The 26,083-nt window shown below is 42.3% G+C and overlaps 1 protein-coding gene across 1 annotated transcript in view; it reads left to right on the top strand.

The window, feature by feature from the left end:
* Positions 1-26,083, top strand: part of ptprfa (protein tyrosine phosphatase receptor type Fa) — a 363,596-nt gene that overhangs the window by 336,021 nt on the left and 1,492 nt on the right. The window contains exons 24-29 of the mRNA XM_026323606.1: positions 640-925; positions 2,389-2,567; positions 13,144-13,270; positions 14,583-14,708; positions 15,156-15,310; positions 16,023-16,158. Of these exons, the coding sequence (XP_026179391.1) occupies positions 640-925; positions 2,389-2,567; positions 13,144-13,270; positions 14,583-14,708; positions 15,156-15,310; positions 16,023-16,158 (1,009 nt within the window). The remainder of the gene's footprint in view (positions 1-639; positions 926-2,388; positions 2,568-13,143; positions 13,271-14,582; positions 14,709-15,155; positions 15,311-16,022; positions 16,159-26,083) is intronic.

Raw genomic sequence — 26,083 nt, 5'->3', positions numbered from 1 at the left:
TCTGTGACGCTTTGGCTTGGCACCAAGTTTATACCAGGTGGCTTCATTTTGATCAATTCCCACTCTTGAAAGTTTTGGGAAAGACACTGTATCATCCAGGTTCAGAGTAGCGGTTTGGTCAACATAGCACTTATTATTGATAGTAGGTTTTGACTTCTTACCACTGGGTCGGAACAGAAGCATGTCGGGAAGTCCTTTTTCAGATTCCAGAGCAAGAATCTTCATTTGTAGCACGTTAATTTCCTGAAGATATATCCGGCAGTTTTGGAGCTTTATGTTTTCTTTTCCGGACGTGTTGAAATATAAACAATCCGTGGCTGTAGTCGCTCAATAGGTCAGATTAGTTGTTAAAAAGAAAAGTAAAATCCTCACTAAAATTTCAAGTGTAGTGGGTAAAAAAGTGTATCATAAAATCATTGGGTAAAAATAAATGAAATAAAAAGGAATAAAAGCAAAGTAAAACTGGTAGAAGCAGGAGCAAGCAGAAAAGCATCTGCACTCTTCAGAAGCAGGAAGTATAGATAATGAATGAATAAATAAACAATAAATAAAATAAAAAGTATTTTTATCACAATCCCTCTGAAAATTTTGCCCCAAACAGTCAAAAACTCAGCAAACTGTGTCATTATGTTCCATCAGTGCTGGTGTGGGCCGGACGGGCTGCTTCATTGTAATCGATGCCATGCTGGAGAGGATGAAACATGAGAAATCAGTTGACATTTATGGTCATGTGACGTGCATGCGAGCTCAGAGGAACTACATGGTGCAGACAGAGGATCAATACATATTCATCCATGAGGCCCTGCTGGAAGCTGCAACATGTGGCAACACAGAAGTTCCTGCCCGCAATCTGTATGCCCACATCCAGAAACTCACCCAGATCCCTTGTGGAGAGACAGTCACAACCATGGAACTGGAGTTTAAGGTAGGCATCTTATGTTTTTGATTTTAATCTTCAGTTGGATTGTACAGTGATAATCTATTTAGAGGGGCATTCAAATTAAATAACTGGCTCTACTGACCTTGTCTTAACTGACAGACTTTCTGATATAATGTAACTTTATGAAATGGCTGCTATAAAAAATGGCATTGTAAAATAAAAACAAGACATCACAATTCTGAGGCTAACCAGAAACCAGAGAAAACATCTGACAACAGGGGTAATGTGGATTTCCCTATACCTTTTAGGGCTGTTAGGGCAGTGGTGTTGGCATAACTTCTAGTCTATTTAGGAAGACCACTGTGAAGCTTCCCAGATTTTCTGTCATGCTGCTTCCAATCTGAGGCATTCATTCATTTCATGTTTATCAACCATTAACTGCAGAAACAATTCCAAGAGAAAAATTGTTCAGTTCAGTTCTTTATTGTCCTTGGGGATTGACTATTGTGCAAATGTGTGTGTATTAAAATAACATGACAGCATGGTGATGCAGCGGTTAGCACTGTGGCCTCACAACAAAAAAAGTTCCGGGTTGGAATCTCAGTCAATCCCAGACCCTTTCTGTGAGTGGTTTGCAAGTTCTCTCTGTGTCTGTGTGAGTTTTCTCCAGGTACTCCAGCTTCCTCCCACAGTCCAAACACCTGCAGCTTAGGTTGATTGGTGGTGTAAATAGACAGAGTGACTCTAGGATGTCTTGTCCTCTATTGTATCCATTTTGACTATTAGATTTTAAATCAGTGTCTCACAAGCTTTCCAACTTCATGCGGCTGTGGTGCCTTTTAACTGCGTGATGCAGTGGAAAGTGGATGCAGAGAGAGAGAGCAATAAAGTGAAGGAGAGGCAAACTAGAAGTCTTATACCCTACTGGGATTGGTGGTTTTACAGTTTAGGAGCTGCAGTCCTCAACCATCCTCAACTGCTCGGTCCTTGCTCTGACAGCACAGTAGTTTAACTATGCTCATTGTGGTGGGCCAAACCACAACCCAAATTATGCTACTTGTTAAGTAGGATGGCTGTAAATCATAATTAGGTTTTAACCTCAGCTAAATTTCTTTTGTAGGCACTTCTCGACTTGACAGTAGCCTTTGTAATGCAGAGGCATTACATGGTATTTGCCTGTCTATTTCAGCTCATTGTAAATGTGTGTAGGTTTGTTTTGATATTGGTCTTCACAATGAAATCAGGCTTTTTTAGAAGTCAGAGAACAAAGAAGATTACTTCAAATGCATTATTTTCATACATGAATAAGAGTGTTAGCTCCCAGTGCCCATTTAACAACCTTGTTCACACTCCACAAAGACTGGTTGTATTAGCATTTTAAAAGACTGGGGGTGGATAGAGGAGACACTGGGTGTAGTTGTGAAGCTGCTGTGCAGTCATCTGTGGGCTGAGGACTGGGTGTCTGAGGAGCAACATAGACAGATGTGTTCTCCTCTCTGTCTCCGCAGAAACTGGCCAACTCTAAAGCACATACCTCAAGATTCATCAGTGCCAACCTGCCGTGTAACAAATTTAAGAACCGCTTGGTAAACATCATGCCTTTTGAGTCCACCCGCGTTTGCCTGCAGCCAATCAGGGGGGTGGAAGGCTCTGATTATATCAATGCCAGCTTTATCGATGGATACAGGTGAGTCCACAGAAGTCATTTATCAGTGGAATGTGAAATACATGGACACAGAAAAGGTAGAGGGCATTAGGCAAAAATGGTTTATGAATGACTGAAATTCATTCTTGCTTGTAAATGGATAGCCTGTTTGATACAGGTGACATCCCATGGAAATGAACTGATTGCTCTAATATTTAGAAGACACTGCTCCTGCTTTTTCCATTAGACTTATTCACTCATCCACATTAAGAAACAGATGTCAGCTTTTCCATTTTTACATAGCCTACAGACATAATACATTTCACTTTACATTTATTATAATTTGGGAAGTGAAAACTGCATTATGTCCAATTATAGTATTCACAGACTTTGCTTTCTAAGAGTGAGACGAGAAGCCGAATATTAATATCATGTCTGTGGGTGGAGTCCGGATGTAATAATAATAATAATAATATATTTTATTTCATGGCGCCTTTCAAAGTCTCAAGGTCACCTTACAGAGAGAAAAAGAAAAGCGTGGAGCATACAGCATGAAATACATAGAGTGCATTAAAACAACAATAACAGCAATACATAAACAGAGGACCAAAATGTAAAGGCAAACGTGTATAGTATCTAAGAAGTGGACGATGTACAGTAAAAGTAGATTGAAACCCAGAGGACAGAGCAATAATATGAAACAATATGAAACAAGCAGAGGTTAGTAGAACTAGCGCCGATGGTGGCCAGGCGCGCCGTAGGGGTGCGGAAGAGAGTGGAACCGGAGGAGCGGAGAGTATGAGGCAGAGAATAGATATGTAGTAGATCAGTGATGTATGGTGGGGCTAGAGAGTGGAGGGCTTTGTAGGTGAGAAGGAGGATTTTATAGTTTATACGGAAGGACACGGGGAGCCAGTGAAGTTGTTTAAGGATGGGGATGATATGATGTGAGGATGGAGTTCTGGTAATGATTCGGGCAGCAGAATTCTGGACAAGTTGGAGTTTGTGAAGTGATTTGAAAGGTAGACCAGTGAGGAGTGAGTTACAGTAATCCAGACGAGACGTGACAAAGGCATTAATGAGTATGGTCGTACTATTGGTGGTGAGTGAAGAACAGATGCGATTTATGTTATGAAGATGGGAGTAGGCCGACCAGGTGGTGGTATTGATATGCTGAGTGAAGGAGAGAGTACTGTCTAGGATGACACCCAGGAAAGGGGGGGGGGGTGGAAGATGGAGCAGCAGAGAGGTAGAGCTGGGTGTTGTCTGCATAACAATGGAAATTGATGTTATGTTGCCTAAAGATATTACCAAGAGGAAGGAGATAAATAATGAAGAGCAGGGGCCCCAGGACAGAGCCCTGAGGCACGCTACAACTGACAGTTAGAGGGCTGGAAGTGGAAGTTCTGGACGGACTGGGTGCGGTCAGAGAGGTAGGAGGTGAACCATGCGAGGACTGAGCCGATGGAGGCAAGGCGATGGAGGAGAATATTGTGCGAGATGGTGTCGAAAGCAGTGTTAATTTTGACAGCAGATTTTAATTTAGTTTTAGTCATATTTTAGTCATCTGCTTTGTTTTAGTTTTAGTCTAGTTTTAGTCGACTAAATAGCATAAGATTTTAGTCGACTAAATCTACAGTAGATTTAGTTGACTAAAATATATTGGGTTTGATTTAAGTGTCATTTAGTAAAACTATTGCAATATTCAAAATGTTCTAAATTAAAATTAAATGAAAAAAAAGTTTCATTAAATATATATGGAATATGGCCTTTCCATAAAAGACCAAAAATTAGATATGCATCATTTATAACTTGCATATGACATTCTTCATTCTTTAAAGCAAAAGAGCAACTCCAAAATATTTAAGAGAAAAACTGTATTTAGCAGTAATGCCATTGCATCAAACGTGAAACTGACCCATATACAGTGGGTACGGAAAGTATTCAGACCCCTTTAAATTTTTCATTCTTTGTGTCATTGCAGCCATTTGCCAAAATCAAAAAAGTTCATTTTATTTCTCATTAATGTACACTCAGCACCCCATCTTGACAGAAAAAAACAGAAATGTAGAAATTTTTGCAAATTTATTAAAAAAGAAAAACTGAAATCTCACATGGTCATAAGTATTCAGACTCTTTGCAGTGACACTCATATTTAACTCACATGCTGTCCATTTCTTCTGATCCTCCTTGAGATGGTTCTGCTCCTTCATTGGAGTCCAGCTGTGTTTAATTAAACTGATTGGACTTGATCAGGAAAGGCACACACCAAATCTCTAGAATTGCATTCTTTCACCTGCGCAACATTTCCAAAATTAGGAGCTTCCTGTCTCAAAATGATGCAGAAAAACTAGTCCATGCATTTGTTACCTCAAGGCTAGATTACTGTAACTCATTACTATCTGGATGTCCCAATATCTCCATAAAACGCCTCCAATTAATCCAGAATGCCGCAGCCAGTGTCCTGACAGGAACTAGCAAGAGAGATCATATTTCTCCTATATTGGCTTCTCTTCATTGGCTCCCTGTCAAATATAGAATAGAATTTAAAATCCTCCTCTCACATACAAATCCCTTCATAATCAAGCTCCTTCATACCTTAAAGACCTCATAGTACCATATTATCCCAATAGACCACTTCGCTCTCAGAGTGCAGGTGTACTTGTGGTTCCCAGAGTTTCCAGAAGCAGACTGGGAGGCAGAGCCTTTAGTTATCAAGCTCCTCTCCTGTGGAACCAGCTCCCAGCCTGGGTTCAGGAGGCAGACACTCTCTGTACTTTTAAGGCTAGACTTAAAACCTTCCTCTTTGACAAAGCATATAGTTAGGGCTGGCCTCAGGCAACCCTGAACCATCCCTTAGTTATGCTGCAATAGGCCTAGACTGCCCGAGGACCATCGGTGCACTGAGCTCCCCTAGCCTAACCCCCCCCTCCCCTTTCCCTTCCCCTCCCCTCTCTTCCTCTCCTCCCACCTCATGTATATTCCACCATTGAATGTCACTAACCTTGTGCTCTCTCTCTCCCCTAGTTTGTGCTCTCTCCCTCTCTCTCTGTTCTCTCTGTACCTTCTGCAGGTGTCCCTGGTCCTGAAGCTGTATATCGCTGATGTGCAGTTACTGGTCCCACCAACCTGCAGTGTCTATCTGTTGTTTATTGTTGCTGTTCTTTTCTCTCTGCTCTATCCACTCACCCCAATCGGTCGAGGCAGATGGCCGCCCAAACTGAGCCTGGTTCTGCTGGAGGTTTTTTCTTCCGTTAAAGGGAGTTTTTCCTCTCCACTGTCGCCAAGTGCTTGCTCATAAGGGAATTGTTGGGTTTTTAGTTTTAGTTTTTGTAAAGTGCCTTGAGATGATTTGTATTGTGATTTGGCGCTATACAAATAAAATTGAATTGAATTGAATTGAATTGAACCTGTCTATATAAGACCTTACAGCTCACAGTGCATGTCAGAGCAAATGAGAATCATGAGGTTGAAGGAGCTCAGAGACAGAATTATGGCAAGGCACAGATCTGGCCAAGGTTACAAAAGAATTTCTGCAGCACTCAAGGTTCCTAAGAGCACAGTGGCCTACATAATCCTCAGATGGAAAAAGTTTGGGACGACCAGAACTCTTCCTAGACCTGGCCGTCCAGCCAAACTGAGCAATCGTGGGAGAAGAGTCTTGGTGAGAGAGATAAAGAAGAACCCAAAGATCACTGTGACTGAGCTCCAGAGATGCAGTAAGGAGATGGGTGAAAGTTCCACAAAGTCAACTATCACTGCAGCCCTCCACCAGTTGGGGCTTTATGGCAGAGTGGCCCGACGGAAGCCTCTCCTCAGTGCAAGACACATGAAAGCTCGCATAGAGTTTGCCAAAAAACACATGAAAGACTCCCAGACTATGAGAAGTAAGATTCTCTGGTTTGATGAGACCAAGATTGAACTTTTTGGCGTTAATTCTGAGAGGGATATGTGAAGAAAACCAGGTACTGCTCATCACCTGCCCAATACAATCCCTACAGTGAAACATGGTGGTGGGAGCATCATGTTGTGGGGGTGTTTTTCAGCTGCAGGGACAGGATGACTGGTTGCAATTGAAGGAAAGATGAATGCGGCCAAGTACAGAGATATCCTGGAAGAAAACCTCTTCCAGAGTGCTCAGGACCTCAGACTGGGCCGAAGGTTCACCTTTCAACAGGACAATGGCCCTAAGCACACAGCTAAAATAACAAAGGAGTGGCTTCGGAACAACTCTGTGACCGTTCTTGACTGGCCCAGCCAGAGCCCTGACCTAAACCCAATTCAGCATCTCTGGAGAGACCTGAAAATGGCTGCCCATCAACGTTCACCATCCAACCTGACAGAACTGGAGAGGATCTGCGAAGAAGAATGGCAGAGGATCCCCAAATCCAGGTGTGAAAAACTTGTTGCATCATTCCCAAGAAGACTCATGGCTGTACTAGCTCAAAAGGGTGCTTTTACTCAATACTGAGCACAGGGTCTGAATACTTATGACCATGTGATATTTCAGTTTTTCTTTTGTAATAAATTTGCAAGAATTTCTACATTTCTGTTTTTTTCTGTCAAGATGGGGTGCTGAGTGTACATTAATGAGAAATAAAATGAACTTTTTTGATTTTGGCAAATGGCTGCAGTGACACAAAGAGTGAAAAATTTAAAGGGGTCTGAATACTTTCCGTACCCACTGTATCTTCTCTTTGTTTTCTCCCAGCTGTTGCCATTTCATTATAGTTTAAGTCAGACAGAAATTGGAATTGGTGTGATGATGGCTGTCTTGATTGATGGGGGTACGATGCCAGAATTGAGGGAAGTGTGAATAATGTGGGTAAGATGAGGAAGGAGAGACGGGAGACAGAGCTTGACGAGGTTGGTTGGTAAGGGGTCAAGTTTGCAGGTTGAGGGTTTGGATTTGAGGATCAGGGAAGAGGTAACAGTGGTGGATGGAATGATAAAACTCGAGAGCAGGGAAGGTATTGGTAGACAGGGTAAGGTACAGTGGAGACAGTTCACAGCATCACTGATGGGGGGAAATTGCTGGTGTATATTTTCGATTTTTGATGAGAAGAAATCCAGGAAGTTATTGCACAAGGTGGTGGAGAGTGAGGGGAAGAGAGGAGTATCGGGAGGGTGCAATAAATTTTTGACAGTGGAGAAGAGGGAATGCGTGGTGCCGGAGGCGGGTACAATAAGTGATGTGTAGTAGTCAGATTTTGTTTGAGTAATGGTTTGCTTATATTTCAGTATGTGGTTTAGGTATAAGTCCTTGTGGGTGGATAAACTTGAAGAGACGTTCAAGGCTTGGGTTTTGAGGAGGCGGAGGTCGGGTGTGTACCATGGAGCAGAGTGCATAAAGGAGACAGATCTAGTTTTGAGTGGGGCGACGGTGTCAAGTAGATTATGTAACTCACGGTTGAAATTGGATACCATGTCGGAGAGGGAGGGTGTATAAGGTTATTGAGAGCAGCTGTGAAAGAGGGTAGGTCAATGTTCTTTAGGTTACAGAAGGTGATGGTGCAGGAGAGGTAGGTTTTGAAAAGAAGTAGTTTGGAGTTAAAGCAAACTAGTTTGTGGTCAGAAAAGAAGGTGTCAAAGGTAGAACATGACCGAGTTGTGACGCCAGAGCAGCAGACTAAATTGAGGGTGTGGCCTAGGGAATGTGTGGGGGAGGTGATATATTGTTGGAGTCCAAAGCTGTCCATACAGGAAATGAAGTCCTTTGTTATGGTGTTGTTGGGATTGTCGAAGTGGATGTTAAAATCACCAAGAAGAATTATGTTGGGTGACAGAGAGATAAGGTTAGCTAAGAGGTCTGACAGTTCGCCCAGGAAGGTCTGGTTAGGTTTAGGTGGACAATAGATAGTGGCCATGAAGGTTGGTGTGTGGCCGTGAGTACGTGCTATGAGAGCTTCGAAGGGCTGGAAGGTGACAGTGGGGTGGATGGATATTTTGTATTTAAGGTTGAACAATATGGCGAGGCCACCACCGCGTCCCGAGAGGCGTGGATAGGTGAGATATGTAAAACCAGGAGGAATAGACTGATTAAGTTCAGCAAAATCGTTGGGTTGCTGCCAGGTTTCGGTTAAGCACAAGGTTGTCGAGATTGTGTTTAAGGATAATGTCAAAGATGAGGGATGCTTTTTGAGAGAGGGAGCGAACGTTAAGTAGCCCAAAACGAGTGTTATGGAATGGTGTAGAGTCCATGTTTCTGGGGAGGTTAGCTAGCACAGAGTGGTTGATCAGGCGTATACCTGATTTCCTCGACCTAGGTCGGGAGGATGACCAGATGGAGGGGATTGGTTGAATGGAATCCGGTAGTCAGTCATGTGGGACAGAATGTACAGGTTGTCCAGTGTTAGCATGCGAGGTACAGTGAACTGCATGTAGGCTAGTTATCCGAGCTTGCAATTAAGACTGGAGTAGCTAGCCTGTCTTTATAAAAATTCTAAAAACATGTCCTCTGACATGTTGAAAACTTAGTAATGAAAATGTTGTATCTTAACACAAGTACACAAACAAATGTAACAGTTTGAGATTTTACTGATTGTTTGGTTGCCTTGGCAACGTATGAAGACACAGCAGCCTCTCATAAAGAGGCTCAAAATTCAGCACTTTTGATGTCTTCAGCTGTCCAAAAACAGCTAATTTCATGCAGCAAAATTCCAGAAAATTTTGGAGGTCCTGGCAGAGTGAGTATAGTGGGCTACCCAGTATGAAATTAAGATCTGCATCCTCTTTGATAAAAGCATGGCAACACAACAACATTCAGGACTAGCTCGTGGTAACACACTACTGAGCCAGCAGAATCATTGCTGTCATGTTAGACATGTGGCAGTGGTCAGTGTGTTCATATCAACAAGGAACGGTGCACAAATGCTGTGAACACTGTTCTCCACGGATAAAATTGTCATGTGCCAGCCGTTCTGCCAAAGCACTTCAACTGCTGCTGAAACTGTAGCAGTCCACCTGCTAGAGCTGTACTGCAGTATCAGTGATCAATTAAATCAAAAGTCTTAGATATGAACAGCAGCATTTAATGAGCAGCTGTTAAAAGGATTGACTGCGTGTGTGTGTTAATAGCAGCAAAGGAACCTGTCGCCCAGTGCAAAAGTGTGGCTTAATGATATGTTTTTAATGGTTTGTGATTAATAATGGAGTTCTAGAGGAATAAGTTTCATCAGAAAGCCTGCATTCTTTTTAGCAGGTTATATTCAGTGATTGTTTGTGAATGCATTTTGGATTTGATGAAAAGAATAAAACCTTTAAGATCCAATTGTCTTCCTGACAGCTGTGTGACAGCTAAATAAATTGATAATATCTAAACATTAGAGATCTGACAGAGAAACAGAGCTCTCTTATTCTCAGCAGTTAATGAAGTCCCCTGGGCATCCGGGGAAGGGGTAGGGTTACTGTGATACCTCTCTAATTCCTGTTGCAGTAATTAAGAATGGAGTGAGATACAGGAAGCTCCAGCACTCTCCAAGCACAGCTTTAAAAGTGCACAGTGGATTAGGATAGATTGTTAGGACAACATGATTATGATGATTAATAAAGGTTCTCACTGTATATCAGCTGTAGTCATTCAGTCCAGCCCCCATCAATAGTGATGGAAGTTAGAAAGTTTGATAGAATTACACCATTAAATCATTAATTATAGATAAGACTTCCTTATTATATTTTAATAGCACTTTCTTTGGGAGAACCTGTAAATATTAACTAAAAAGTTTCAGTAATTAAATTCAAAAAGTGAAACTCATATATAGATTCATTACACAGACTGATATATTTCAATTGTTTGTGTTTTTTAATTTTGATTATTATAACTTACAGCTCATGAAAACTCCAAATTCAGTATCTCAGAAAATTAGAATATTACTTAAGACCCATAAAAATAAAGTTTACATTTTTTTAAAAAAATAATTAACACAGAAATGTTGAACTACTGAAGAGTATGAACATGTACAGCACTCTATACTTTGTCTGGGTTCCTCTTGCATGAATTATTGCAGCAAAGCAGCGTGGCATGGAGGCGATCAGTCTGTGGCACTGCTGAGGTGTTATGGAAGCCAAGGTTGCTCTGATAGTGGCCTTCCGCTCTTCTACGTTGTTGGGTCTGGTGTCTCGCATCTTCCTCTTCACAATGTTGACCATATTTACAATTGAGGAGCATTAAAAATATTGATTGACCAGCAAACTCACCTGACCTAAACCCCAACATCAATGGGGTTTAGGTCAGGCAAGTTTGCTGGTCAATCAAGGACATGGATACCATGGTCCTCAAACCTAAGAGGACGTGCCAAGTCCTGCTGATAAATGAAATCAGCATCTCCATAAAGACGGTCAGCAGAGGGAAGCATGACGTGCTCTAAAAACCTCCTAGTAGACGGTTGCGCTGACTTTGAACTTGATAAAACACAGTGGACCAACATAGCTCCCCAAACCACCACTGACTGTGGAAACTTTACATTGGATGTCAAGCAACTTAGATTCCCTGCCTCTCCTCTCTTCCTCCAGACTCTGGGACCTTGATTTACAAATGAAATGCAAATTTACTTTCATCGGAAAAAAGGACTTAGGACCACTGAGCAACAGTCCAATCCGTTTTGTCCTTAGCCCAGGTAAGATACCGCTATCTCTGGTTCAAGAGTGGCTTGACACAATGAATACAATACTCCACCAGAAGTGAGAAATTTTGTTTTCTCGAGGTTGTGAGAAAGAACTTTGTTCTTGTTCTCGCCAGAACATTTCATAGTCTACGAAAAACTCAACTGCCGAACTTCTGGGATGTCCCGCCCACTGTAGCTTACGTCATCGCGCTAAGAATTATGGGAATCTGACAGAAACTACAACACAGCGGATAAGATATCGGATATGACAAACGCCAGCGGAAAAAGCGGGAAGACAACATTTTCATGCATTAACCACGCCCACTTCCAATTTCTGATCAAGCTCAAATGTAGCTGTTGGACATCACCCGAGAAAAAAGTTCTGCCCAGATGATGTGTCGAGAACCAGTTGCGAGAATTCCCAAACTATGGAAGAGATGGGCGAGAGAACAAGTTTCTTGCTTCTCGCGGAGTATGCAGAGTATGTACAGGCCTTTAGTCGGTATAGAACAGCCGGAATGCCCCGTGAGTTATGAGCGTGAGTAATGCGTGGGTAAAGGGTGTATTCATGAAATTTCTCCCAACTGCTCCTGAGCATATTTGCCAAGTCGAGAGCGCGGGAAGACCATGAACAAGTCCTGAGTTTTTGAAATTTGGGTAGAAATGTGAAGCAAGAACTTAAAAATGTTGTGGAATAGAAGCACGAAGGACCCCCCACTGGTAAGATAAGAAGACTTTTTATACGATTGCGCCCGGGGGCCTATTGTTTCAGAATTGCACCAAACTAAGCAGACTTCTTTTAGTGACATTGCTGTGTTTCTAGATGTTGCAGTATAAAAACTGAGTGGAATAATCACTTTGCGTTATCATAAGCAGGTTTTGATGTTTTATTAAACATTTTAGGTTGAAAGGAACATTTCTACTCAGTCCTTAGCTCTTTATGTGGCATTGGCTAAATATAACTACCCACACACTAATAAGACTGTTGCTCTTATCCTCATCAAATCTTAATACTTAAGAAGCCAACAATGAATGTACCTTACTAACAAGTACTGTGTGCCTTTTTCTCTGCCATTGAGCTCCATAGAGAATAAACCCAGCCTTGCCCTTAATTTGGCATAACAATATATTGACATTAGTTCATTAAAACTGTTAAAGGTTTGTGTGCTTATTACTCTTTTTAAAAGCTTATATTTACATTTTATATTTGTATTTAACCATAGCTATGCTGCTAAGCACACTTGTCCAGGATCCTGGTCAAACTTCCTCTACTCATTCAGTCGTAGTGAACCAAGACAGTCAGCAAGACGTTCTTAAAAATACATTAACTTTGCTTTTCACAGAGGTAAATTAGCCATGTCCTGTGCTGCATGGTTTAATACTGCCCCCCCAGTGATGGTATACTGTATCTATTCTGTACCCAACTGGTTTGCCTGGACCCCGGCTAAGCAGCTGGGATGGAATCTGTCATTTTATCAGTGCTATTAAAATGGAAATGTGTACAAGGAAAAACATTTAAATATCACTGCACACATTTGCAATAGCCAACTCATCACATTGACTTTGAGAGACTGCGTAAAATTAAATATTTAACACCTGAGAAGTTCATTCAGCAGTTGTGGAAAGCAATTTCCTGTAAATATTTTTGGAAAAATCCACTTAAAACCCACCAAAGTTTGGAAATGTAAGTAATGCATTAATTGTATTGATGGGTACTTGTGTGCACAGATACATAGTAAAAGAATAATAAATGAGCTGGTTCATGCCATGCATGTTCATAACCAAAACATCTTTTTGATCAAGCTTTTTGATTGATGATGACATGTGGTAAAAGTGACTGGACACATTAATTTACCACAGCATTATTTATGTGCCATTAGCTGTGTTATTATTACAGTTAAATGTACAGTTTACCTAGAGCTAAAAAGAAAGAACACTGTAATGGAATCTAAATACAGTAATGCTTTCAGGACCCTGAGGAATGAACACATGCACGTCTTTGTTCCAATTTGCAGGCAGCAGAAAGCGTACATAGCCACCCAGGGCCCATTAGCCGAGACTACAGAGGACTTCTGGAGAATGCTATGGGAACACAACTCCACCATTGTAGTCATGCTCACCAAGCTCCGTGAGATGGGACGGGTAATGCATCATGACCATACCTCATGTTATTAAGTGACCCATTAAGGTAACAGTAGGAAGTGGCATAGCCATCGCAACTAAGTATTGCACTGACCAAGAGCAGATCTCCGGCTCTTTCTAAGAGAATCCCTCACACTTAGACACAGACTCCCCTAGCTCACACCCAGCTATAAATATCTTAAAACTATTCCTAGTTCCCTTTCAGAAAGGACCTGAAACCTATGCAATGACTTACAAAATGTTCTTGTTTTATTTCTGCTTCCATTGCTAAATATGTAACATGTGTGACTAAACCTATGCATTTTAGAAGACATTCTTAAACACACTTAAAAGAAAGATGAGTCTCTCGCATCACACAGACCAAGAGAGACTGCACCACAACAGTCAGGGGACTGTGAACCAATCACCAGCAAGGATAGAGCATCTCATGGACCAACAAGATAGACTGCATGTGCAGCGCGGCAAGTCACAAAAAGCCACAGACTGACACTCCGCTCAGACTGCCCAGGATTCTCTAGACTCTCAAGGCACTCTCACTTTGACTCTCAGAAAGAACACAGTCGCTCTCACCCAGGGTCCCAACAGTCAGGGACTCTCAAAAAAGAGCACCGACAGAAGAACGATGATGTAGAGACTGCTTTTATTTCCCATGCAGAGGAGAGAGCCAAAGATATCCTCCCCACTTGTGGCTGTCCTACATCAAACAGCTCACCTCCAACTGACCATCTCACATCAATGAAACTCCACGGGACAACCCTGCAGCGGCCAGATGGAGAGCGACAAAAGGTGATGAACGGAATCCAGGCCTGCAGCTGAGGACCTCAGGGAACGTGTTCATCTCTCCTGAAAACCCACCAGCCCACAGCATTTAATATATCTTTATGAAGCATCTGTGATTGGCATCATTTATATTATTTCACATAGTAAACTCACCACTGAATCGGAGAACTCTCACTCAGATTAGAGACTGATATCCAGCATCGCTCATTAATTGACTGGTTGATCTGCCATCAAAGGATCTGGTGCCCTAATATTATGAAGATGGTTTATGATATTCATCATTCATAAACCAGACATAATAAACACATTCATCTTCAATATATGTATATATTTATATTCGCTACAAATATCACAGAGAATGTTGATTTATCTCACTTGGATTAATAATTAAAGAGTGTGGCCAGCTGTCCCTTAGCCACAGATTCCCAGGGACCCCAGAAAACACTGTCTAAAAAATACAGTTTGCTCAAATTACCACAAATCAGCGCCATACAGAAAAACGCTGATGCATCTTCTCTGTCCCATGTTTTAGGAAAAGTGCCATCAGTACTGGCCTGCTGAACGCTCTGCACGCTACCAGTACTTTGTTGTGGACCCAATGGCTGAGTACAACATGCCTCAGTACATCTTGAGAGAGTTCAAAGTCACAGATGCCAGGGTAGGTTCACCCCAGCAAAACCTACTGCGCACCTACTGTTGTTGCATTGCATAGTAGCACGGCGATATCTCCATCCCACCTCATCTTAATTTGAAAGTATATAAACACTTAGGATGCTGTTATTATCACAGAGTATGTTTGTGTTGAGAGTGACATTTTGATCGCATTATTTCCATCTATGTTTTAGCATTTTGCAAATTTCAATGCACATAAGGGGGAGGAAGTGGACTTGGCATTCACCACATGCGGCGCATAGTTGAGTGCTAGGAAAAAAGATAAGGTGATAGACCACAATTTATAGTGTTAACAGTACTCTGCCCTTAATATATAAATATATATCTTATATAATGATTATCCTACTGTTCAAAGGTTTGGATACACATTCATAGTAGATCTTGCAGTAAATTTTGAGAGTTACTCCTGTCTTTATTTTGCTGTGTTTATCAGGATGGTCAGTCAAGGACCATCAGGCAGTTTCAGTTCACAGACTGGCCTGAGCAAGGAGTTCCAAAAACTGGTGAGGGATTCATTGACTTCATTGGCCAAGTCCATAAAACTAAGGAGCAATTTGGACAAGATGGACCAATCACTGTGCACTGCAGGTAACAGGATCCCTTTGTTTGTTTGTTTGTTTGTTGTTATTAAATGTTGAGTTTGTTGTTGTACATACTATATGCATTTAAAGATTAACAATAAAGATTTGGTAACATTTTAAATCATGGAGGCCATCCTTGGACTACATTAACAACAGAGCCAGTGACATTGAACCTGCTTTACATCCTATAGTTGCTAATTATTAATAGTTTTCTTTTTTTTGATTGACTATTTCTAATACCACTGTTTAGTTAGTGTGTGAGGTGGATTGGATGTCAATGGGTGTTCAAATTGAAGAAGCATTTTAAATATGTTTAAAAAGAGAAACATATTCTTTGATTATCTGATATGATGCAGTCCAGTAAAACAATATCACAAGTTACTAAAATGACTATAGAGCTGAAACAAAGGTAGAATTTATTATTAGACTTGTTTTGGATTCCATTTCCATTTGCAGGAGTTTCTGTTTGTCACTCTTAAGAAGTGTGAGAAACTGCTTTTTGTTTGGTTTCACATCCAACACCTTATTTCCATAATCTTCAGTGTTTTGAACTCATTCTTGTCAACCAGCACTTGCAGTTCTCTTGGTGCAAGATTTTCAGAATAAAAAAGTCAGACTGTATCCTAAGCAACTATCAAAGTATTAAGAGGCTGTCAGGCTTGTGTTTCATGTCCTTTAGATGTACAGTACATTTGTTTAATAGTTTTTGTACAAACTAGTGCTGGTGTTGGGCGGACTGGTGTGTTCATCACCCTGAGCATTGTCCTGGAGAGGATGAGGTATGAAGGAGTGGTTGACCTCTTCCAGACCGTCAAGATGCTCCGAACCCAGAGGCTGGCCATGGTGCAGACAGAAGTAAGATACACTGCTGGTGGAGTGCATGAGGAGTGCGTCATAAAAGAAGACATTGTATCAACAGCACAAAGCATGGCAGAGTGATAAATAAGAAACACACACTTTGGTCACTCTCACCGACTTAAATAAATGTATTTATTTTGGTTCCAGGAAACAGACTCTACACATGGGAACTTTCTTAGAATCTACTAAATATATGTTTTCCCTGTCAACCTATCATACAACAACAGGTATCCCTTCCTTGAAGAACAAATTAGAACAACTCCAGGAAGGGTATCCCCAGACACTGAGACACTGCATTCTTAAGAAATAGACAATGCAACACCATAAGTTAATATTAAGGTGGTTACAGTGACTCATTTCTATTTGGTCTCAATTTTAGTGTACTACAGTACATGGGAGCTACAGGATGGCTGTATAATGTTTACACACAGGTATTTACCATTGTACATTAGTTGTACCCTGGTCAAGTACCATTGGTAGAAATGCAGTACAAGAGATTACAATCTCTTCTCCACATTGTTTCCATGACAACCATCAGTAATGGTTAGGGCACATATGTTTATTCGTCAGTTTGTTTATTGTTCCCAGAGGGGAAATGAATTTTCACAGATTTTGTAAATGGGAAAAACACCATTTCAGATACATACATTGATACACATAATGCCGTACATTCATAAGATAAGACCACTACAACAGAATGTACATGCATGCTACAAACAGTAGGAAAACACACTTTTTATTATTGGTTTAGGGCAGAGATCCCTCCAGTGTGTTCTGGGTCTTCCCCGGCCTCCCCGGCCTCGGCCTCCTGCCGATGGGGCATGCCTGGAACACACCCCAGGGAGGCATCCATGGGGCATCCAGAACAGATGCTCAAGCCACCTCAGCTGGTTCCTCTCGATGTGGGGGATGTCAGCCCTCACTGCTCTTCCTGCGGGTGGTGGGTCCACAGGAGGAGCCGTGAGGGGCTGATGCAGTGCGTATTGGGTGGTGGTCCACAGGAGGAGCCGTGAGGGGCTGATGCAGTGCGTATTGGGTGGTGGTCGAAGGCAGGGACCTCAACAACCCGATACCTGGATACTGAAACTGGTTCTAGGGACATGGAATGTCACCTCGCTGGTGGGGGGAAGAGCCTGAGTTTGTGCGGGTGGTCGAGTGGCACAGACTGGAGATAGTTGGGCTCACCTCCACACACAGCTTGGGCTCTGGAACCCAGTTCCTTGAAAGGGGCTGGACCCTCTTCTACTCTGGAGCTGCCTGTGGTGAGAGGCAATGGGCGGGTGTGGGCTTGCTCATAGCTCCTGTAGTGGTTCTGTAGTTTTCCCCAGCAAATGGGAGGGTCATTTCCCTTTGCCTTAGGTTCGAACGGCAGTACAGAGTACCCAGTCTCCTTGGAGTCACTAGGAAGGGCCCTGGTGCTGCAACTAGGGACTCATTCTGCTGGGGGACTTGAACGCTCACGTGGGCACTGACAGTGAAACCTGGAGGGTCATGACGGGGAGGAATGGCCAGTCTAATCTGTACCCAAGTGGTGCTTTGTTGTTGGACCTCTGTGCTAGTCACAGCTTGTCCATAGCAAACACCATGTTCGAGCATAGCGGTGTCCATCAGTGCATGCGGCACCAGGACACCCTAGGCTGGAGGTCGATGATCGATTTCGTGAGCGTGTCATCTGACCTTCAGCCATATTTCTTGGACAGAGGGGCTGAGCTGTCAACTGATCACCACCTGGTGGCTATATACGCTCTCCAGGATGCTTGAGGGTTCATGGGCATTTGCCCAACCAGTCTACATGTGCTTTGTGGATTTGAAGAAGGCATTCGACCATGTCCCTCGTGGCATCCTGTGGGAGGTGCTCTGGGAGTATGGGGTCCGGGGCCCTTTGCTAAGCTCTGTCTGGTCTCTGTGCGAATGGAGCTGGTGTCTGGTTCGTATTGCCAGCAGTAAGTCAGACCTGTTCCCAGTAAATGTTGGATTCCAGCAGGACTGCCCTTTGTCACCGGGCCAGAGGAAGTCCAGTTCAGGAACCACAGGATTGCATTCCTGCTTTTTGCAAATGATGATGTTCTGATGGCTTCATCTAGCCCAGAGCTTTACCATGCTTTGGGGCCATTTGCAGCTGAGTGTGAAGCGGCTGTGATGAGAATCAGCACCGCCAAATCTGAGGCCATGGTTCTCAACTGAGAAAAGGTGGCTTGCACTCTCCGGTTCAGAGAAGAGATCCTGCCTCAAGTGGAGGAGTTTAAGTATCTTGGGGTCTTGTTCACGAGTGAGGGAAGAATGAAACGGGAGATTGACATACGGATTGGTGCAGCGGCAACAAAGGAGTAGGGACACGTGGAAAAGGGAGGGGTGGGCACTGCTGCCTCATGATATACAGCATCCTGTGTCCCTCTCGTAGCCTTGAGCCTGAAGGCTTTATGTTTTTCTTTCAGGGTTTTTCTGTGTTTTTCTTTCAGGCTTTTTCTAATTCAGGGTGTGATCCAAGGTTTGGAATTAGGATATTTAGTTATGGTTTTCACTGGAATTGTAGTATTAATGCAAAAATTAATATAGTCCGTGATAACTGATACTTCTGAAACTATCATCCAGATCTCCTTAAAAAATGTCCCTGTTTGTGTGACAGATAGAATAATGTGCACTACATACTTTAATTGAAGTCCTGTAGAACAGTACCACCTAGCAACCCCACAGTTAGTGCATTTTGGAATATGGACAATTTCATATTGGATGAGGATACCCTTTGTTTATAGTGTTATGTTTCTAATGTTACTGTCAGTCTCAGTAACTTATGTACAGTATTTTTGTTTTATGCCTGTATCATTCTAATGCTGGGTTTTTTAAGAGAAAATGTAGTTGCAGAGTGTGTCCAGCAGAGGGAGCTCTAAGCTGATGAGGTATGCTGAAGGGCATGTTCGTCCACTCATAATACACATCAGCGGAGGAAAGTTGTGTCCGTGCTTTTCAGTTTTTGTCTGTAAGTTGAAAGTAAACAAATCGTATTGTGGTCGGCGAGTCCAAGTGGAGGATAAGAGTGGGCATGTAAAGCATCCGCGATGTTTCCATAGAATAACTCGGTATGTTTTCATGAAAACATACATAGAGGATGGGATTAAGCACAGCTTGTTTAGCTGTTTAAACAAAACAGCTGTTTAAACATTGTTTGCCTGAATGATTATGATTATGTATTCAGGGGTTCATTGTTACATCATTACAAAAGAAAAAAAGAAAATCAAACCTAAATTTCAATAGGAATGCAAAAAACAGGCCTTGTTGATGTAACTATCAAGTAATGATTCACAATCGTGAAATTCGAGACAGCCAACAGGAACTATATTGTTTGATTTAAAGACGTTCTTGTGGACAAAAATATTAAAGCTCGACAGAATGGTCATTTCGTAGCCTGATCTACATGCACCACTCGTGCTCAATGTGAGAAACAAAAACTTTATATGTGGAGCCAAGGGTGTGCGATATGAAGACTTGTGATCGTGGATGATGAAAATGTCTCCACGATCTGCTTTTGAAGAAGATGCATTCACATCAGTGTTAACTAAGCGGTAGAGTTACTCTCACAAGACACTGTACTTATTCGCAGTCACAAAAGTACATTATTTGCATGTGCTTTAAAGCCTTTAAAGACCAAACATTTTATTTGCATGCTGGTCTGACGTGCACTTTTTCTTGAGCACCGCGTACACCCGAAGTGCACACTAAAAAGTCAAACAGCGTCTAAATACTGAACTAAGTTATCTTTTGCGCTAATACTGTCGAAATTCCATATTATAAAACTAAGGCCTTAATTAGCATTAAAATGTGTTAAATTCACGTTTCAAAGGTCTTAAAATTAAATCTAACCGACCCCATAAAGAAGATTTTATTTTCATCTTGAAATCAATTTTTTCGCGTATTTGTTACGCAGAACGAAATAGGTGGAACCAACTAAAATACGCGTTTGAGGGGAGTTTATTTAACACATGCTTTCCGGCAGCTGCGTGAACTGCGGGAAAGTTTCAACATTAGTCTTTTGCCATGGGTAAATGTAAATTTAATGACAATTGGTTACCCTAATTTTGCGCCGTGGTTAAGTCCAGTTAGTGGCAACGTGTTCGAGGTCCGGTGCAGGCTGTGCAAAAAAATTTAAAACTCGGAACAATGGGTATGAAAGCTTTGGAGACCACCACATGCGGTGTGAATAAGACAAAGCGGCTGCGGAAACCTGTCGGAAAACACCTGGCATTTTATTTTTGTTTTACTCAATAAATCAAACGGTGTGTAAACAGTTTATATCAATAAACAGTGTGTTATGGGAATTGGTTGTATTGTGGGATGTTTTATTTTATTTCTACAAAATTGGTCTTAAATTTCATTCTGCGTGGTATTAAAAAGGTCTTAAAAAGTCTTAAATTTAGCTCTTAGAAACCTGCAGATACCCTGTAAAGGGACAGTACTATATGCTGTCATTAAAGGGATAGTTCACACTAAAATTTAATTTCTGTCATTATTTACTCACTCACCTGTTGTCCCAAACCTGTATTAATTTCCTTCTTGTGCTGAACACAAAAGAAGATATTTTGAAGAATGTAGGTAATCACACAGTTGCTGGTCCACATTGAATTTGATAGTAGGAAAAATTACTATGGACGTCACTGTGGACCAGCAATTGTTTGGTTTTCCACGTTCTTCAAAATAGGATTTATGTTCAGCAGAAGAAAGAAGCTCGTTCAGGTTTAAAACAGCTTTTGAGTGAGTAAATGATGGTATACAAATAAAACACTATGACAGAATTGACAGACAGAATTCTCATTTTTGGGTGAAATATTCTTTTAATGATAATAAAACAAAACGAAGAAAAATCACTCACTATTCTTGACTGACTTTAGGAATCAGTCTATATAGTGTTTTATTTTTATATTTGTTCATTCAATTTCTTGAATGCTCCTGCTAAATACACCTATTCTACCTGAAAATAAAGCACTGTTTATTTTATTTGTGTTGGTGACTGTTTTGTTTGTGAGGTGACTGGGCGCCTCATTGCCCCTCTCTCTCCTTTTATGTTTTCCTTTTCCTCCTGTGTTTGTCCTCCTTGTTTCCGATTTCCGTAGGTGTGAGGCACGCCCTCCAGTAATCACTTCCCTGCCAATATAAGCCCCGGTTTCCTTCAGTGACCATACCAGTTCGTCAGTCTGCCTACCTGGTAGTAACTTACCTTGGCTAATTGAATTACAAAGTGCTCTTCTCACTGAGGATATCTTTTCTCAGGTTGCCGTCTTTGGCCACCTGTGTTCCAAACCTTGCTGAGCAACTTCTCTCCCGCTGACAGTCATTGCTGGAGTCCTCCCTGGTGTCCACACAGACACACCCAGCCTTCACTGCATGACGGGACACAGTTCGTCTCATCCGACCATTATATTCAAATAAACACCATTACTTTTGTATCTGCGTGTGAGTTCTTCTCACTCAAACGCACACGACCACACAACATAACAAAACGAACTGGCCAAGAATGGACCCAGCAGATACCAGACCGGATACCTCCCCTAGCACGCCCAACCTTCAGCACACACTCCTGCGGCAGGGCACGCTACTGGGCGAGCACGACCAAACCCGTCGGCCAGTCATTGAGACAAACAATCAAGGTTGATGCCTCCGATGTTGGTGTGGGCGCTGTTTTATCTCAGCACTCAGAGAGACAAAGCAAGTTACATCCCTGTGCTTTCTTTTACAGAAGACTCATGCCAGCGGAGAGGAACTATGACACAGCGAACCGGGAGTTGCTAGCTATCAAACTCGCCCTCGAGGAGTGGAGGCACTGGCTGGAGGAAGCTGAACAGCCATTTGTCGTTTAGAATGAGCACAAGAACCTTGAATACATCCAGACAGCCAAGAGGCTAAATTCACGCCAGGCACAGTGGGCTCTGCTTTTCAGCAGATTTCACTTCACCGTCACATACCGGCCCGATTCTTGCAACCAAAAGCCCAACGCCCTCTCCCGCCAGCTCTTTCACCCAGCCGAGGACACAATCCCCGAATTCATCTTTCCCTCGAACAGTGTTGCCGCGGTGACGTGGGATGTGGAGGATCAAGTCCGGAGGGCTCAGGAGCAAAAGCCCAACCCAGTGGTAATTGCCTGTTTGTACCTGAGTCTGTTTGTCCACAGGTTCTCCAAGTGCGCCCATTCTTCGAAGGGCTCTCACCTTCCATCCCGGATGGACTTGGACCCCGTGGCGTGTCTGGTGGCTATGGATGCCAATATAAGGGAGTTCGTCAGGGCCTGCACCACCTGCGCCCAAGGTAAGGCCTCCCATCGGCTGGACTCCTTCACCCCCTGCCAATTTCATCATGTCCATGGTCCCATATCACCTTGGACTTCGTGACAGGCCTACCAAGGGACTGGGGCTGTCAGTCAGCCTATCTTCAGGTTTCCATCCTCAGTCGAACGGGCAGTGTGAGTGGTTGAATCAGGAGTTGGAGGCTGCCCTCTGGTGCCTTACAGCCACCAATCCCTCCTCCTGGAGTACCACCCTCCCGTCGGTTGAATATGCCCACAATTCACAATTGTGCTCAGGTACCAGGATGACCCCTTTTCAGGCCTCATTCAGCTACCTCCCCTCCTCTCCCCTTCTCAAGAGCAAGAGGTCGCTGTGCCGTCCATCCAGCACCACCTCCGACAAGAGGCCTTGGCCCAAACCCAGGCGGCCCTCCACCGCACAGCGGCACAGAACAAGCACCTGGTGGATCGCCGTTAGACCCCTGCACCGGAATACCAGGTTATCCATCAGGAACATCCCCCTGTGAACAGATGCGAAGAAATTATCTCCCCGCTTTATCAGCCCTTTCACCATCACCCACCTGGTTAACCCTGTGGTGGTTTGTTTGTCCCTGCCTCCAACTATGTGGATCCACCCAGTGTTCCATGTTTCTCAGCTAAAACTGGTCTCCACCAGTACTCTACAGCCTCCAACCACGCCCCCACCTCCCTGGCTGATTGACAACGCTCCGGCCTATACAGTTCGCCGACTCATTTCCCCTCTCTCTCCTTTTGTCTCCGTTTCCCTTTTCCTCCTGTGTTTGTCTGATTCCTGCAGGTGTGTGAGGCGAGACAGCACACCCTCCAGTAATGCCCCACCAATATAAGCCCCGGTTTCCTTCAGTCATATTGCCAGTTCGTCAGTCTACCTACCTGGTACCTACTTTACCTTGGCTAATATTGAATTACAAAGTACTCTTCTCACCAAGGATATCTCTTCTCAGGTCACCGTCTCATTCCACGTCACCTGCGTTCCAAACCTCGTTGAGCAACTTCTCTCCTGCCGACAGCCTCTGCTGGAGTCCTCCCTGGCATTAACGCCAACACACCCAGCCTACACTGCACGATGAGACAACTCTCCCTTGGATCCAGACACTGTTCGTCTAATCCGACCATTATATTCAAATAAACACTGTTACTCTAGTATCTGCGTGTGAGTTCTTCTCACTCAAACGCACACAACATAACAATTGATATATTATGTATAATTGTAATGTGTGTAATTGTAATGAGTATCTTTGTTCTTTTTTTTTTTAACAAAGACAAAATAATAAAGATTTTTATCTGCCTTTTTTTTAAAAATGATTTTGTTACCTTGAAAGGCTTTGTCTTTATAATAGGGAAATTAGTTTGGCTGTTATGTTCAGATAACTTGCAAAATATTTAAACCAACATGACAGAATTGTGATAAAATCATGAATCTAAATATGTCCCCCTATGTGGAGCTCATCGTAACGGGGACATATGTTTTCGTCAAGAGAGCCGTGGAAGCAACAAACAAGCTGATTATATATAAGAGACAGCTTAGAAGAATAGAATGCCACAGGCTAGTAATGAGATCCAAGTTCATGCAAAATGTCTGAGGTGAAGTCACTCCTCTCATGCACATAGAGTACATGTGAAAACCAAATGTTAGTCTGGCAAACCCAAGGCTGTTGCACATGTCAAAGTTTTCAAGTAGCTGCGGCTATCATATGTTCAGTCCAATGAGCAAAGTAAGGTGCAGCGATCATTGTCGGAAACATTAATATAGCTGTGAATCCACTGCCTGCAATAATTGGTCATGTAAAAGGGAGAACATATTTCTGTCTTTGTATTAAAAAGAGGGATTACACACAGCAATTTAACTCTAGAAGCAATTTAACTCCTCTTGAGAGGAGACGGCATCCATTCTACAAAATGTACCTCATCCTAGGGCAAATGTGATTTCGAACTGTCACAAAAACTATGTAATCGAGAAAAAACAAAGTGAAAGTGACTTAACTGGAATCTGTGCTCTGCATTTAACCCAATCCCAAGTGCGCACACACAGCAAGTGAACACACACACACCATGCACAAACACCCAGGGCAGTGGGCAGCCAGTGGAGCTGTTGGGGGGTCTGGTGCCTTGCTCAAGGGTCTCACCTCAGTCGTGGTATTGAGGGTGGTGGTGGTGCCACTGACAATTTCCTGCCGGACCTGAGACTCAAACCTGCATTTTTCATGGTTGCAAGTCCGACTTCCTATCCATTCCTATCCCCACATTATTCCGATTATTCCGTTTTTCAGGTTATTTTGGCCTGCGGTCTCAACCCTTATGTACTGTTTGGGTCAAATTTGACCCGTTTTGACATTTGACAGCAATGAAAATACCCTAAATGTCTTTTTTTTTTAGCCTGAGATTTGATGACTTTTCCTAAAGTGACCCAAAATACACAAAAATGAAAATATTTTCGAATATCATACTTTTGTACAGGTGCTGCAATTTTTTGTACATTGAGCCTATTCCAGGTCAGATTTGACCCATATCTATTAAAATGGATTTTAGATTTACCAGTGTGTTAAATCAAGGAAGATGATCCAGGTAATCAGGAGTAGATAGGGCAGGGATAGTTGGAAAACAAGCAGGACAGTGGCCTTCGAGGACCAGGACTGGATGGCATTCAATCTGATGGCATTTAAAAATCTGCGTGAGTGAAGATGGCGGAAAGAGAGCAATCACAGTTTATAATCCTACTTAAGAATCATCATCAGAAGTAAAAGTCTTTGGTCAACAAAAGTGGTAGAAGCAATTGCGTTGTTTGGGAACAGTTTGGGTTCGAAGAAATGGACGTGGATCAAAAACGTGCAAGATTTGCTACGCGATGGTGTCAGCACTGCTTGGTAACACCACAAATCTTTTTAACCATCTAAAATTTAAACGCAGAACGACATATTACCAACTAATAAAAGAGAAATGGAAAGAACAAGGAACAACCCCACAATGTCCTTTGCTACACAATCATGAGTTGGCTTAAGGCACAGACTTAAGCTTATTTTTTGTCTAATATATTTATTATTTCATCTGATATTTATATTTATTTATTTTTTTATTTATTACTTGTTTTTAAAACATTGTGGAAGTCCATTACACTTATTTGCTTTTATTTGTTATGCTATTTATACATTTGAATAGATTTTATATTATTTGTTTTAAGGGGAATTAATTTTGTTCAATAAATGCAACATATTTCTAAAGTCAATGAGTAATCGTGTAAAATAAACATGATTTCAATAATGACCAAAATAATCGGGATTAAGATTTTTTCCATAATTGAGCAGCCCTACTTCATCCCTTAGCTGACAATTATGCAGCTTTGCAAGAAATGCTTAATGATCTTGTTCAAGTTTCAACAATAAATATTGTTTCTCAGCAAATAAACTGGCCTGGTCAATAACACAGATGTCTTTAATATGAAAGTCCAAAGCAGGCTCTACCTGTTGAGGAGACTGAGGTGCTTTTAGAGTACAGGCGACACTCCTGCTCTGTCAGTGACAGACTGCTCCATCCCAAATGTGTGATGGAGCGTTACCATAGGTCCTTCCTTCCTGCTGTTGTCACTGTACAACACTCCCCCGAGTAGCCAAAATG

The sequence above is a fragment of the Mastacembelus armatus genome, chromosome 4 (assembly GCF_900324485.2).
Source record: "Mastacembelus armatus chromosome 4, fMasArm1.2, whole genome shotgun sequence".
NCBI classification, from domain to species: domain Eukaryota; kingdom Metazoa; phylum Chordata; class Actinopteri; order Synbranchiformes; family Mastacembelidae; genus Mastacembelus; species Mastacembelus armatus.
This window is presented reverse-complemented; position numbering and strand designations above follow the sequence as displayed.